The sequence below is a fragment of the Pygoscelis adeliae genome, unplaced genomic scaffold (genome assembly GCF_000699105.1).
Source record: "Pygoscelis adeliae isolate BGI_AS28 unplaced genomic scaffold, ASM69910v1 Scaffold361, whole genome shotgun sequence".
In the NCBI taxonomy this organism is placed as follows: domain Eukaryota; kingdom Metazoa; phylum Chordata; class Aves; order Sphenisciformes; family Spheniscidae; genus Pygoscelis; species Pygoscelis adeliae.
Genome location: NW_008824187.1, coordinates 389,039 through 402,264, shown reverse-complemented (window position 1 = coordinate 402,264; position 13,226 = coordinate 389,039). Strand labels below are relative to the sequence as shown.

The following is a 13,226-nucleotide window of genomic DNA, read 5'->3' as shown; positions in this document are numbered from 1 at the left end:
TTTGGCTGTGCTCTATTAGAGATACAGGTGTCAGTCTTTGATAAAAACTTCTAGCGTGCCTACGCCTTACTAGAGCTCCTGGACGTTGGTTCAGTATAAACGTGAAATAGTAAGCACTTTGTAAACCATACATTCCAGCAGTGAGAATTTGCTGCAATGCTCCTCTTTTCCTCCTTTTCTCCCCGCCCCCTACTACCAGCTGTAATGTCAAGAGAGTTGGCATAGCAGAAAGCTGATAGATGACTGTAGCATGTATGAGTGATACTTGTTTTGAGCTTTAAAGGTCTTTGTGTGTGTGTAACAAAACTAGTCAGAAACATCAGTACCCTCAAAAAGATTCACTCTGTGCAACTCAGTTGTGTTTTTCACATTTGTGTTATTTTTTTGACATTACCTTGGTAGGTGGTTTTATGGTAGTGAAAGCATTTACTGACACGGAATCATACATATTTTCTGTGCATTTATTGTTTGTGGGTGGAAGCATTTTCCAGCTTCCATCTAGTGGGCAACACAAATTCACTCTCATTAGTGCTCAAGACTAATAGCCTCAAAGACAGGTTTGCGGAGGGTTTTTAAAAAGAGATACTTAGTTCATCTGCTGTTTTCCCTCTGCAGAGGAGTTTACAGAGAGTTTCTCCCAGAGAATTTTGCTCTGGGGTCCTGTTCGTCCGACCCCAGTGGCATTTGCCTGTGCCTGTGGGGCCTTTGGAGAAGAAGATTAGAAGAGCCATGGCCATGGTGGCTGGCCCACTCCTCCCATAAGGTGAGGCAAGAGTTAGCGCCACATCCCGGGGCCAAACTTGCCTTACCGGTTACTGAGGGGATCATTCTCCCGCTGGACCTGGAGGTCCTGGGTACTGTAGTGTCATCGACACCCAGGACTTTAAATTTGCATCAGTCATGAAAAGACCTGCCTAGGTGCACGAGCCCAAGGAGAAGAGGGAGGGAGGGAGAGACGGGGTGGATTGGTGTACACCTCCATCTTCTACTAGACTTTGCCTCACTGAGCGTTGCTGGTTGCAGCGTGGCCTTGTGAAACGGCTTGTGCTGCGCGGGCAGAAATGGGTCAAACGTTGCATTTAAAAGGGAGGCGTCTGCATTTATCTCCCCCTTGGGTTAGAGGTCTGCACTCACTTCTGCTGTCCTGTACTGGCTATAACCACCAAGGTAAATGTATGCACAGAAGAAATACCACTGCTTGACTTTTAACGCTCCATGCCAAAAACCATTTGGGTGTTTTTTATTTCTTCAGCACGCCTAGAGGTCTATTAATGATTTCAGCCCTATAGGTCTGGAGGAGCTGCCTTCATCAGCATTAAGTGCAAGATCCAATTTAGAATGACGTAATTCATTAACGTGCTCTTGACTTGCATCAGTGGGAAGGATTTTCCACTTTACAAGATGTGCCCTGCCAGAAGCTTCTTGGAGATGCATTTACCTAATGAAATTGATTTAGCGTCTGGCCTGTGTTGTCTACTAATAAAACCTTTCAGACAAAACCATGATAATAAGGTATTTTATGGCTTTCATTTATGATAAAATATGCTGGTTTATTTGCTTTATGCCATATTTCTCTAAGTATATGGGGAAAAGAAGTAAAAATAAATTCTGTCCAATGGCCATATTAAAAATGAGTGACTTAGTGGAGCATGCTGAGTTTGTCACTCAAGTTTTGCTTTTGAGCTCATGAGTAGAATCTGCTGATAAAACATTTCTGGGTTCAAAACACCTATATGGGAGAAAATGGAAACTCTAATGTAATGAACTTAATCTTACTGAGAACCAAACAAAAAATTTTCTCTAAATTATACCCCACGTAGGAAGGATAGGAAAGATTGCCATGCGCTGAACTTGGCTGACAGTAGACTTTGACCCCATTTGCTTTGCACTTGCTCGCACCAAAAATATAAACAGGGGATCTGGCTATTCGCGGCGAATGCAAAACAAATTCGTACACTTCTGCTGAATGACACTTGCCGGCTGCTTCTTTGTATGTTTTTTTTCTCCAGCTGACATTTTTAGCTTGACGCAGAGAAGAAACTCTTTACTTCCGAAGTAAGCAGCAAGGAGCACTATTTTCATGATTGAGAGTGCAGAATTGTGCCCGTGGAAGTGAAGGGCCTATCTCCCACTAGTTTCATTACGGAATGGAATTGGCTGTCATGAAAAAAATGTTTTTACTCTGCACTGGTACCTTTGGCACTTGCAAAAGGTGATACTGATTTTTTAAAATCTCATCTAAATATCACCTGCACCTACAAGGAAATTAGCTGATGAGTGTTCATTTTAAATTAAGTAGCATGATGTGTGAATAACTGTTCAGTAGTTGGGAGGAGACAAAACACTTAAGCCTTAAAAATACCATGAAGATCTAGAAAGCTGTTGCGCTGCAAACAAATGCTTCGGGACAAACCAGAACTGTGTGTAAAAGCGAATACATGGTCTGTTGAACACAGTAGCTAGATTTTGCTTCCAGTTTTCTCTCTTCCATCTCACTGAATTAGGGAGGGAGCGTGGACGTAACCAGAAGCAGCATCTAGTTGCAGCCCACTCACCGATGCTGCCTCGCGTGTGCTTGCAGTTCCTGCCATGCAGCCCCTAAAGTGCAAGTACTGGCATCTACCCTTATGTTTTTAGGCATCTCGTTTCATTGCCTTTGAATGTTCTACCAATTCTCTCTCTTCTCTTCTGCCTGCTCCTTTCTGTTACATCTATGAAGCCTGTGCACCAGGAGAACCCAGGCGCTCACACCAAGGCCTTCCTCCTCCTCCTTTTCCTCCTCCTCCAGCTCCTTATGTCCAAAGCCTACCCGAGCTGGTTTCCTCACCTCCTGATGGACCTCTTGTCGGGTTTCCTCACGGTGAGGCCAGTCCCACTCTCTTGGCCGTTCAGATCAAGCCTGACATGGGTGTATCTGTGGCTTGACGCTTAACCCATCATTCGCATCATTCGGTAGTGATGAAGGATTGAAAGGATTAAAAGAGAATATAGCAAATGGGGAGGCAAACCTTAAACACGTAAGTGCTGATAAAACAGAACTGGGTTATTAGTTGACTAGTTCTTTTCCCTCCCTTTCCCACATGTCTCTGACACACTTGGAGATACACTCACTCCAAGGTGGGAAACATGTTAATGTTACCACTTTCATTTATCTTGTTTTATTAATCTTTCAGCCTACCACCAGGTCTTTCTCTTTCTTGTTCAGAAGTGAGTCTGTCATGTTAACTAAATAGTGGCTTTCTTGACCAAGTGCATAGCATTAGCAGCTGCTAAGGCATGCTTTATTGATTGCTGTTGTTTTTTATAAATTGTTTACTTCTACTGCTCCCGGCATTTAGTCGTAACTTAGATGTTTCATTTGTGAGGCAAAATTGAGGGTCATGAAAGCAAATCTTACCATACAGTTACTGCTACTTTCTACAAGTTTATTATTCCAGAGTTCCAATGGAGGGAAACCACTTTGTCGGATGCATTGAAAAAAATAGAGGCAAGAGGTTAATTATGTTGAATTGCTTTTTCAAGTAGAATTTAACTTCAGTGGGGAGAGAGATGTTTCAGTCAATGTTGCGAGTATTGAGCTGAGGCAGAGTCTGGGCAGCAAGGCAAGTTGACCAATGAGTGCACTAAAAAAACCGATGAGCTTGGTCTTAGCTTGGAGATCATTAAGGGAACTGAGAAATCATTAAATCTAGAAATGGGACATAATGGAAGTCGATGAGAGAACACCTATGGATATTTAATGAGCAGCACTGCATCATGTTCTCATCTCTTCAGAAATAAACAATGAGATACTTGAATTTCTCTTTGAACAACAATAAATGTAGAATGTGAAAATAGCATGGGGAAAAATAATCCTTTGGGCCATCCTCCCAGTAAGTGATTTCTACAAGCCTTAATTAATTATCGGAGTTAGTTGTGAAACAAGTTTATGCGAAACTATGGCACTATAAAATGTCTGTTTAATAGTTAGCCCCAAACCACATCTAGATTACCTTGAAACTCTCAGAGTTCATTACCCAGAATTATTGAAAAATTGTCAGTGCAATTTCGTTCTGCTGAAGAACACAGGATGAATTCTGAACGAAAACAGCTATACGCCAGAAATCCTGGTAAGCAACCTTTGTTAGGAACAATGCCTTATACCGTTGCTGTAATATACTCATTAACCTTCAGGTAGTTTGTACGTAGGAATAGGTATGTTATAGCTGCACTTCTGACTGGTAACTTCTGATTAAATATTTGAAAGGAAAAGCAAAATCAACAGGTCTGCAACAGGGAGGAGTGTTGGAAAGGAGGGGTGGGGGGTGGGCACTGGAGCTACTTCAGCCAGTTTATCCCATAGGGATCCTCCTCGCACAGGCGGATCCTCAGCCCGGGCAGGAGAGCAGGGGGCAGTAGGGAAGCGGTGGGGACGTGAGGGCAGTTACACCATGTAGCCTTCTGCATCCAGCTTAGCTGGGGAACGGGGTTCCCTTAATTCCCTCTGTTGCCGACAGGAAAAGAGACCGGCTTCAGCAACAGGCAACTCAAGTTGCCGATGTTACGCTTATTTTGGAACATCCTATCCATCTTGGCAGCCGCCTTGGACTGGTCTTTTGTTAGGGGTTTGAGATGGCTGCACAAGCGTGGAAGAGATTTGAGTTTTGAGGAGTAACATCCACAGCAGCTTTTCAAAACACGTCTGTCTCTCGTGGCACTCTCAGGTGTGAGCTTCGCACGTTGAATGGTCTGTGGTAGGTTTTTTGGTTTGTTTGGGTTTTTTAATCTTTTCTTCTAACCTCCAAAATGTCTTTTGGGCTAGATTGTTCATATTTCTTCCTTGGCTTTATGGCAGTTCATATGATTTGATTCTTCTATGCACCTTTGCAGAAGGGCAGCTGTAGATACAAGCGGGCTTTTAAAAAGGTGCAGAGCTGTAGTTCTCTTGTAGGGAGATCTGAATTTGGATGGTTATCTACCAGAGGTGGAGAGAAGAGCCATGGCATCCTCAAACACTGACAGAAGAGACTGTGATGGACACTTTTTCTGATCAATATGGCTATAATTAAGATCCAAGAAAACCTAATTTTTAGAGAAATCTTTGTGGTTGTAATTCCTTTCCCCTTCTTCTCTAGGTAAAGAAAAGGGAAGCTGGGAAGTGACTGGTGCCGACAGACCAACAGGATCCCGGGTGGTTTCTGCCTCAACCGGCCACATTTGATCCCACACCCCCATTTCTTTGGGTGAAGGAGATGGCAGAGTTCCTATTGAGTTAACGGGGTCCAGGATTTTAGTAGAATTGCTCATGTTTTACGCTGGAGTGAGGCGTCTGGGACTCTCCCCTGTAACGCTGCTGGGCACTGAGGCTTTCCTCGGCTCCAGAACTGGAAGAGAAATATTTTCCTAAAGCATCTCTGAAGGAGTAGTGTCTGGTTAGTGCTGTGTTGCTAGCCGTTCAGCTCCATTCAGTTACTCCTCATTTCTGTTAACTTTTAACTTGTGTTTTCTGTTTTGTGCCTGACACAGGGGTCAATTTTTCTGCCAAAGCTATAATGCAGTATGGCTGGGAGATGGGGGAGTAGCAATCTGATCAGGTTGAAAGTAATCATCTATTAGTTTCTCCAAAGCTTTTTACTTTTAAGGGAGTGTTGCACATTTATGGTGTGAGTGATTTACGTATTTTCACACTCAACAGAAAAGAATAGTCTTTATAAATGTGAGATGTCCTTGCTGGTATGAATAGAATTCTGCTCCCGTCTCAAGTGGCAACTTCTTAAGCTTTATATTTGTGCATATTTGGGCTCCACTTTTCTCACATGTAGAGCGTTCTCTGGAGTTAGATGAAGACTGCTGAAAACATGGGTGGTCTCCATCAGCTTTGCAATTATGGCTGCCTTTGCTAATAGATGGGAGACAACTGTCTTCAAGGGGAGCGGACAAAAATAATTTGACAGTCGGTCCTGGGCTGTCCTTAAGACAGAGCTGAGCTTTTCTTAGCATTCCTGAAGCTGTCGCACGGCCCTGCATCAGGTGGTGCTCCCCAAAATGGTCCCTCACCTGGGCTTTGCTGTATCGGCAAGACAGAGCACAGTGCTCAGTCCTGCAGGCGTGTGCTAGCCCTAATATAAACCGACATAGGTGCACATTTACTGGGTTATTCATTGTTTATTAGTATCAGGCAAGTTGCCAACAGTTCAATAATTGCTTGATCAAACTAGGAGTTTTAAAAAGAAAATAAAGCCTTTTAATAGTATCACTGTATATTTTTCGTATTCTTATATAGGAGGCTTATGTTCCATTAGCACAAGAAACTGTTTTTAAGTTCCCTGCGAGGAAGTAAATTATTGCTCATTCCTGGTCAGACAGCAGTTATCTTGCCTGTGATGCAGGTCCCCAAAAAGTGTGTTTGCTTTTTTGCTTGCACAAGAGCCACAGATTGCCCAAGGAGGGTGTTTTGATGGGGCGCCCTGAGGGAAGAAATGCTGTCAGTACGCTTCCAGGAAGCAATAAGCACCTTCATGAAAATAACTCAAGTCCCCATCCTTAATCCCTGCCTATCCTTTTTTATCTGATGGACTCAGCGAAGGCTGGAAGATCACAGCGCGGCTGAAAACGAAAGGGAGTTAACAAGATGTGACCAGTCAATGGATAAAACAATAGGCGAAGCCCTCCACGTTGTCTAGCGCCCAGGTGTCCTTCCCATGCACAGGTAGCCATGAGGATCGTGGTGAGTTTGCTCTGCTGCTTGACGCTCGGAGGGCTGCCAGGGGCGGGCGGCTTGTGTGTTTGCTCTGCTGCTTGCCGCTCGGAGGGCGGCCAGGGGCGGGCGGCTTGTGCCCATCGCAGTGCAGCTGCGCCTTCCACAGCCTCAGCGAAGGGACGAAAGCCAGGTATGCCGATACTCTCCCCGCGGGGGGTTGCCGCTCTTTCTCCGGGTGTCGGGGATTTTATTTCTTCTCCTCTGTAAGGATGCTCGGAGGAGAAAATATTGCGTCCAGGCTTCGTGTCCGTTATTTTTCCAGTCGCTTTGTGCTCTAGCTTTATTTGCAGAGGATTAGCTTCTGAAAACACAGTAAGCTGATTTCAGAGAAAGCGTTTGGGCATCTCCTCTGCGAGAACAGAAGTGACATAATTACCGCTGGTGCAATGGCAAAAAGGGAATAAAATTTCAACGACATTTTCTTTTTTGTACCTTTATGCTGAAAATGCTAGTTTTAAAAGGCTTTATTCTGCTCTGCTGGTTTGTTTCTAAAGTGTAACCAGATTTGGTTTATGTTGTGGTACCAAAACCTGCAATTCCATTTACTTAAAAAAAATCCTTCAGATGGAGACTTCAGGTAAAGCGATAGGCTGTAGGTGAGAATGAACCAAAAAAATGGATAATAATAATAATAAAAATAAAATAAGATCATTCTCAGACGGGAAACTTTCTGTTAAAAAAGACGACAAGACCAGAAGGGCATCCATTTTTGAATGCAATGCCGTTGTACAGACACTTCTCTGGAGGACTGTAATAAAAAAGTCTTTCTGAAGGGTAATCACAAAGTAATGATCTGACAATGAAATACAGGCTACATTTTTATAAGGGGTGGTTGACAGTAGAGGAGGTTTTGTGACAGAGATACAGTATTTGCAAAATCCTTTGGAAGAAATTTTTTCTAGACAAGACCACAGTACGGAAATGAAAGGCTGTCCCTATATTTTGGATCCCCTTAAAAAGATCTACTTTCTTATCTCTTTTATGGCACTATAGAATTAATATCAGAAACTTTCCCAGTAAGAAACGTGGTTGAGACAGAAGTAGTCTGCAGCTGTTAACAGGGAGTGCAATAGCGGGAGAGCCAATTATTGCTCCATAAATGTCACACTTCCCAGGGGAATTGCCTCTCAGTGACTGGAAAAAGCTGTAGTGTGTTTTGGTAAGATACATAACAAAGCAAATATCCATTAGTCCCTTAAGGAGCATAATGTCACCTTTTTTCCTGCATTATGATTCGTATTTCTCACTAGTAGGAGATTATCCCATAGATTAAATGTTTAGTGCTCACTGACATGGTTTAGGGACACTATGAGAAGCACACTCTTTTACTGCCGTAGTGTCTCCGTTATCAAACAGTTTGTGTCATGCCTACACAAAAAAAAAATGTTTTATTGAAAGAGGATTTCTGGATTTTTCTTATTTGATAGATTTTTCTCTTCCTCAAAATCTCAACTTTCAGCTGAGGGTGGGCAGGATTTAATGCCACAATAAAGGTGCTGGATGGGAGTAATGCACTACGCTTTGATTATAAATTAACAATTTAACTGTAGGATCAAATAACATCTAACTCCGGAAGGCTTGCATGAGCAGTTCAGCGATGTTACTTGCTTTTGTTGATAGTAGAGGAATAATTGCTTTCAGCCAAAACCAATCTGGTTTTGGCAACTTTGTAATACTCTGTTTATCAGCCAGGCAGCGTGATAAGAAAATGCTACTTGACTGATCACATTACATTTCTTGCGGTATCTTGTTTAGCATGCGGAGTGGGACGTGCCTATCTAACCTGTTACCTTTTGCAAGGTGGCTTTGTATTTTGTTAAGAACTTGCCTTTCTCTCCTTGCTGATAGGCAAATTGAAGTGCAGACTGAGAGACCTGTTTTGTCTCCCTTCATTCCTCACGGCTATCTACAATCCCACATCTTGGCAAAGTCAAAGTCACAATTTTTTTTGTACGAAGGCTGCGAAAATGCAGCACGGGGTTTTCATGATTTGACCTCTAGAGATTAGAAATGGGAAGGAACAATTAAGACACATAAATCTGCCTTGTTTTTAGTATAGCATTTTCCAAGGAGTTAATTTTTTGCACTTTCGCTCTCATAACTGTACATGCCTGCGGTGCAGTGACTGCTTCCATCCAGACACACCTTCCAGACTATTTCATAGTAAAGCAGAGCTTGCTGTAGTGTATTTCCAGTGAGTTGTTGTGACTTTCTTATCCTCATTCCACGAACCAAAAAGCCCGTGCTGTATTTAACCTATATTACCTCCTGCCATCCCACACGTCAGTAAGGCTTCTTTTCGTATGTCTTTTATTGTTCGATTTATGGATCCTTGTGTTTTAACATGCACTAGAATCCTCTGTTGTGCATGAATGTTGTCACTGCTGCCTATCATAAGTACTCTAAAAAAAAATTGAAAGGAAAAAAAAACCCAGAAACACTGTATGGGCCAGACTCAGACTCACACCACACCAGGTGAGGCACAACGCTGCAATCTCTGCAGTCAAAAGGTACACGTGAATTACTGCAAGTTGATGTACTTATGGTGACGATGTAGAGATCAGCAGCAAGTAAGAGATGACAAGGAGAAAGCCTGTGGAGAAAGAAAGGCAGATCAAAATCTTGCATTAAAGTAAAGTTTCAAAACCTTTTCAAAACACAAGGAAGTCACATCTGTGTTTGTGTTTTCCCACCAGGACAGTGCTGTGTAATGACCCGGAGATGACCCTCACCCCTGTCAACATCCCTGTAGATACGTCCAAGCTTCGGATAGAAAAGACAGCCGTCCGCAGGGTGCCAGGAGAGGCTTTCCACGCGCTCCACAACCTGGAGTACCTCTGGATGCCCTATAACTCCCTGGCCAGCCTCAGCGGGATCACCTTCAAGGGCCTCCGTCGCTTGCAGGAGCTGAGGCTGGATGGGAACGCCTTAATATCATTCCCCTGGGAAACCCTGGCTGACATGCCACAGCTAAGGCTTCTGGATTTACACAACAACGAACTTACCTCAGTCCCTCCAGATGCTGCTCGTTATGTCAAGAATATCACATACCTGGACCTGTCTAGCAATAAGCTGATGACTCTTCCTCAGGCTCTGACTGCCACCTGGGCCAGCCTCCAGGCCGTTCCTTACTTCCCCAGCGATAACTCCAAGCTCATCCTAGGTAAGAAAAGTGCCTGTCATTTCGCAGGGGGCACAACTGTCAAGGGCTCCGCACCGTACTGCAGCATTTTCACCCACTGTGGTTACCACAGCAAGTGCGCTGCTGATTTAATACCCCGTATAAAGTGTGCAAAGTCATGTACGTATTCACAAACTCACCTCAGGCTCCCCACACCTGGCTTATTACACCATAAACTTCAGCACTTGCTTGAATTTTTGTAACAGAAAACTGGTGGCTCTTGCTCAAGCCCTTTTTATTTATTGACACTGCCATTTTTGAGGGAAATACAAATATGATTAGAACTCCACATCGTTCATGTGCTCTTTTCTAATAACAGTTACTGTGGAATCGATCCATTTTAAGCAGCATTAAATAAAAAGATTGATATTTATTATGTTCAAATTAAAGAGGAATAGAGCCATCACTGAGCATAAAATCTGGGTCAGGACTGCCAGGTTGTCCCTTTCCAGAGCCTTGTTTATCTGTTCACGCAGAATTAAACCCTAGTCTCCCCAAAGCCACCGAGATAGTGCTGCCTTCAAGGGCAGCTGTAAAGTTACAGGAATCCACTTTTTGGTGACAATTCTGGGCTCCTCAGAAGTGTGGCTTTGGGGCAATTGTCCATTTTTGTGTCGGAGGGCATATTACAGAAGACTGTCTTGAATCCTCTCAGTTGAAGTATCCCCAGATGAGGTTTCGAGCACATTTTCTAGTTCGGGGGATTACGACTCAGCCTTTTAGCCATCGTGCACCGGTTCAAATCCACGGCAGGTTGATGATGGTTCAGAGTTGTTGCCACCTGCTGTCTTCACTTCCTATGAGCTGACCCAGCTCCACTGGCTGTGTTTGGTCTGCGGGGGGTGTGCGTCTGTGTGTGCTGCCTCTACAGCCACGGATGTGAGTTCAGGCACTTGCTGGTAATCTCATCAGACACGCAAGTTTTCTCTCCCTCTGGGAAGTACCCGCTGCTCTTTGTTCTCCGGATAAATTTGGGGGTGTGTGAAGTTTTTAAAACCAGATTGCAGTGGAAAGAGGCACAAGACTTTAAAAAGATTCAAATTGCCACCTACAAAGCTTTTACTATCTTTAGCAGATGTTGTTTAAGGTTTCATTAACATCAGGAGAGGAGCAGGTGTTTCGTCCTCTCGTTTTGCCAGATGCGGTATCAAGTTCTTCAAGCCAAAGCTGGCTGTTTGGGATTGCCCATTTCATTTGTGGCGTGAGAAGACACTGCCTAGATCATACTCTTTTCTTTCTTTATTTTTTAGAGTCAAGTTACTTGTAAAAATGTTATTCCATTCAATATAGATTAGGAGAGTATTTTGTCAAGAAGAACAGATCGTGCCTTGATGCTTGTGGCCAACCTGAGTGTTTACGTAGCCAGCTGCGCACAAGTTGCTTGTGCCAGGATCCTAAAAAATTCAGAATGGGAAAACGCAGCTGCACGTTTCCGTTTCACTCGGCCCGTGAATGTTTCTCACGGAGGCATAAAACAATCCATGAATAACAAAGAGTCAGCCCAGTCCCTTCCTTTGTCTACAGTGCATCGTTGTGACTCCTCCTCTTCAGAGCCCTTGCTTGTAGACTACTTCAAGAAGTACTTCCAGCGGTAGCTTGCTGGCTGATAGTCTGTGCCAAGGCTGCAAGATTTTGCACGTGAGGATTGCCCGCATGAGCCCAGAGGACTCTGCTGTGCAGGGCAGCAAAGGGCTCGCTGGGGCTTTGGGGGTGCCGCGGCATCGACTGGGGCTGGGGCACCTGCCAGGGAATCTGGAATAAATTGTTACCGTCTAGTGCATGAAGTCAGAAGTAAGCTGCTAGCAAAAATGGCATAAAACAAAGCCAAGCTGAACTTTCATTCTTTATGTAGTTCCCTTAACTTCAATACATTAATTTATATGTAGTGCCCTCCTGCCAAGGCCCACCACCTTCAGACCCCCTTCCAAGCCCAGGGAAGATGGTATGCAACGGTCTCAGCAAGAGATTTTTCAGCAGACTCTTTAAAAGAGTTTATTTGAGGCCTCAGGGGCTTTTGACTGCCCGTGTGTTTCCGTTGACTCCAGCAAATTCAAGCAGCCCCTTGATGCTCATGGAGCCTTGTGGTGCCGCCTCTGTGCTTGTGCCAGAACTTGGTTCTTGCCGGAAAGCTGCTGCTTGCCTGATTACCGCTGCAGCGCGCGGGGGGCCGGCAAGAGTGGGCACGGCAGGGTGGGCAGCTGTTGTGTCCTCCTGCTGGGAATCGAGGGATTATTAGCACTTTTTACTTTCAGGCAGTTGCCAGCCCCAAAAGCCGTGTCCTTGGGCTGCCTGCGGAAAAGAGGAGGTGAAGCCCCCTTGGAGGGAGCAGAGCTCACTCCCGTGGCAGGCAGGAGGCCTGGGACGCCGTGCTCCTGGCTTAGGCTTCAAATGCGTGCCTGGAGTCAGACGGTGTAAATATCCCCAGTGCCAATTCTGCTAGCTAAAGTCATTCGAGGCCGTTCACCTGACCATCGGACAGGTGAATGTGAATATTTGTAAGTAGGATGACACAGATGTAATCAGAATGCAGCAACTTCTGTTCCTGCATTGCTCTAGTTCCGATTTTGCTTTTTCAGTACCATCTTCACGCATCTATTTTCAGTAGAGTGATATCTAATTTTTTCAGAATTTGAGTTCAATAAGCGCGCACTGAGATAGCAGAAAAAAGAAAAAGAGAAACATTCTGGGACTCTGAAACAGGAGTGTATTCTTCAATATACCCCTTTCTATGTGTATATTCTTAATATAGTTTTTGTCTATTTATGTTCTTTTATATACCATAACATGTATATTCTTCAATTTGCTCCTTAAAACGGTTCTTTCATCTTATCAAGTGTAAATTAGTATTTCAGGAAAAGCAACCGATTACTAAAATAATGAAAAAACCTTAGAATAACAGGGCTGGAAGAGAACTCTTACAGCCAAGTAGGATCACCTACACCTATTGCAGGCCTGACAGTTGGCCTGATAATCTGGCCAACCTTTTAATAATGTCCAGTGAGAAGAATTTCCTAGCCTGTCTGAGGAGGAGACTCCATAGTCTCTTCACACCAAAAAAATCCACACCCCAAACCAAACCAACCCTCCCCCATGGCGGCTTGTTTTTTCCACCCTGGAACCAAATGTGTTTGTAGTAACTTCTTGTTTTGCTTCTTTACCTGCATAAATACCGGTGTTTTCATGATATGAATACGCTTTGAACTTAAAGAATATGATTTCAACTCCAGATTTTGAGATACCTTAGCAAGCCATATTTTTTCCCTTCTACTAACTGGCAACTATGGGATCAATGGACCTCAGCCAACA

The 13,226-nt window shown here is 43.9% G+C and overlaps 1 protein-coding gene across 1 annotated transcript in view; it reads left to right on the top strand.

The window, feature by feature from the left end:
- The first annotated feature begins 4,069 nt into the window (after window positions 1-4,069).
- LRIT1 (leucine-rich repeat, immunoglobulin-like and transmembrane domains 1) overlaps window positions 4,070-13,226 on the top strand; it is a 13,146-nt gene continuing 3,989 nt past the window's right edge. The window contains exons 1-3 of the mRNA XM_009334649.1: window positions 4,070-4,109; window positions 6,689-6,869; window positions 9,436-9,902. Coding sequence (XP_009332924.1) covers window positions 4,070-4,109; window positions 6,689-6,869; window positions 9,436-9,902 — 688 coding nt within the window. The remainder of the gene's footprint in view (window positions 4,110-6,688; window positions 6,870-9,435; window positions 9,903-13,226) is intronic.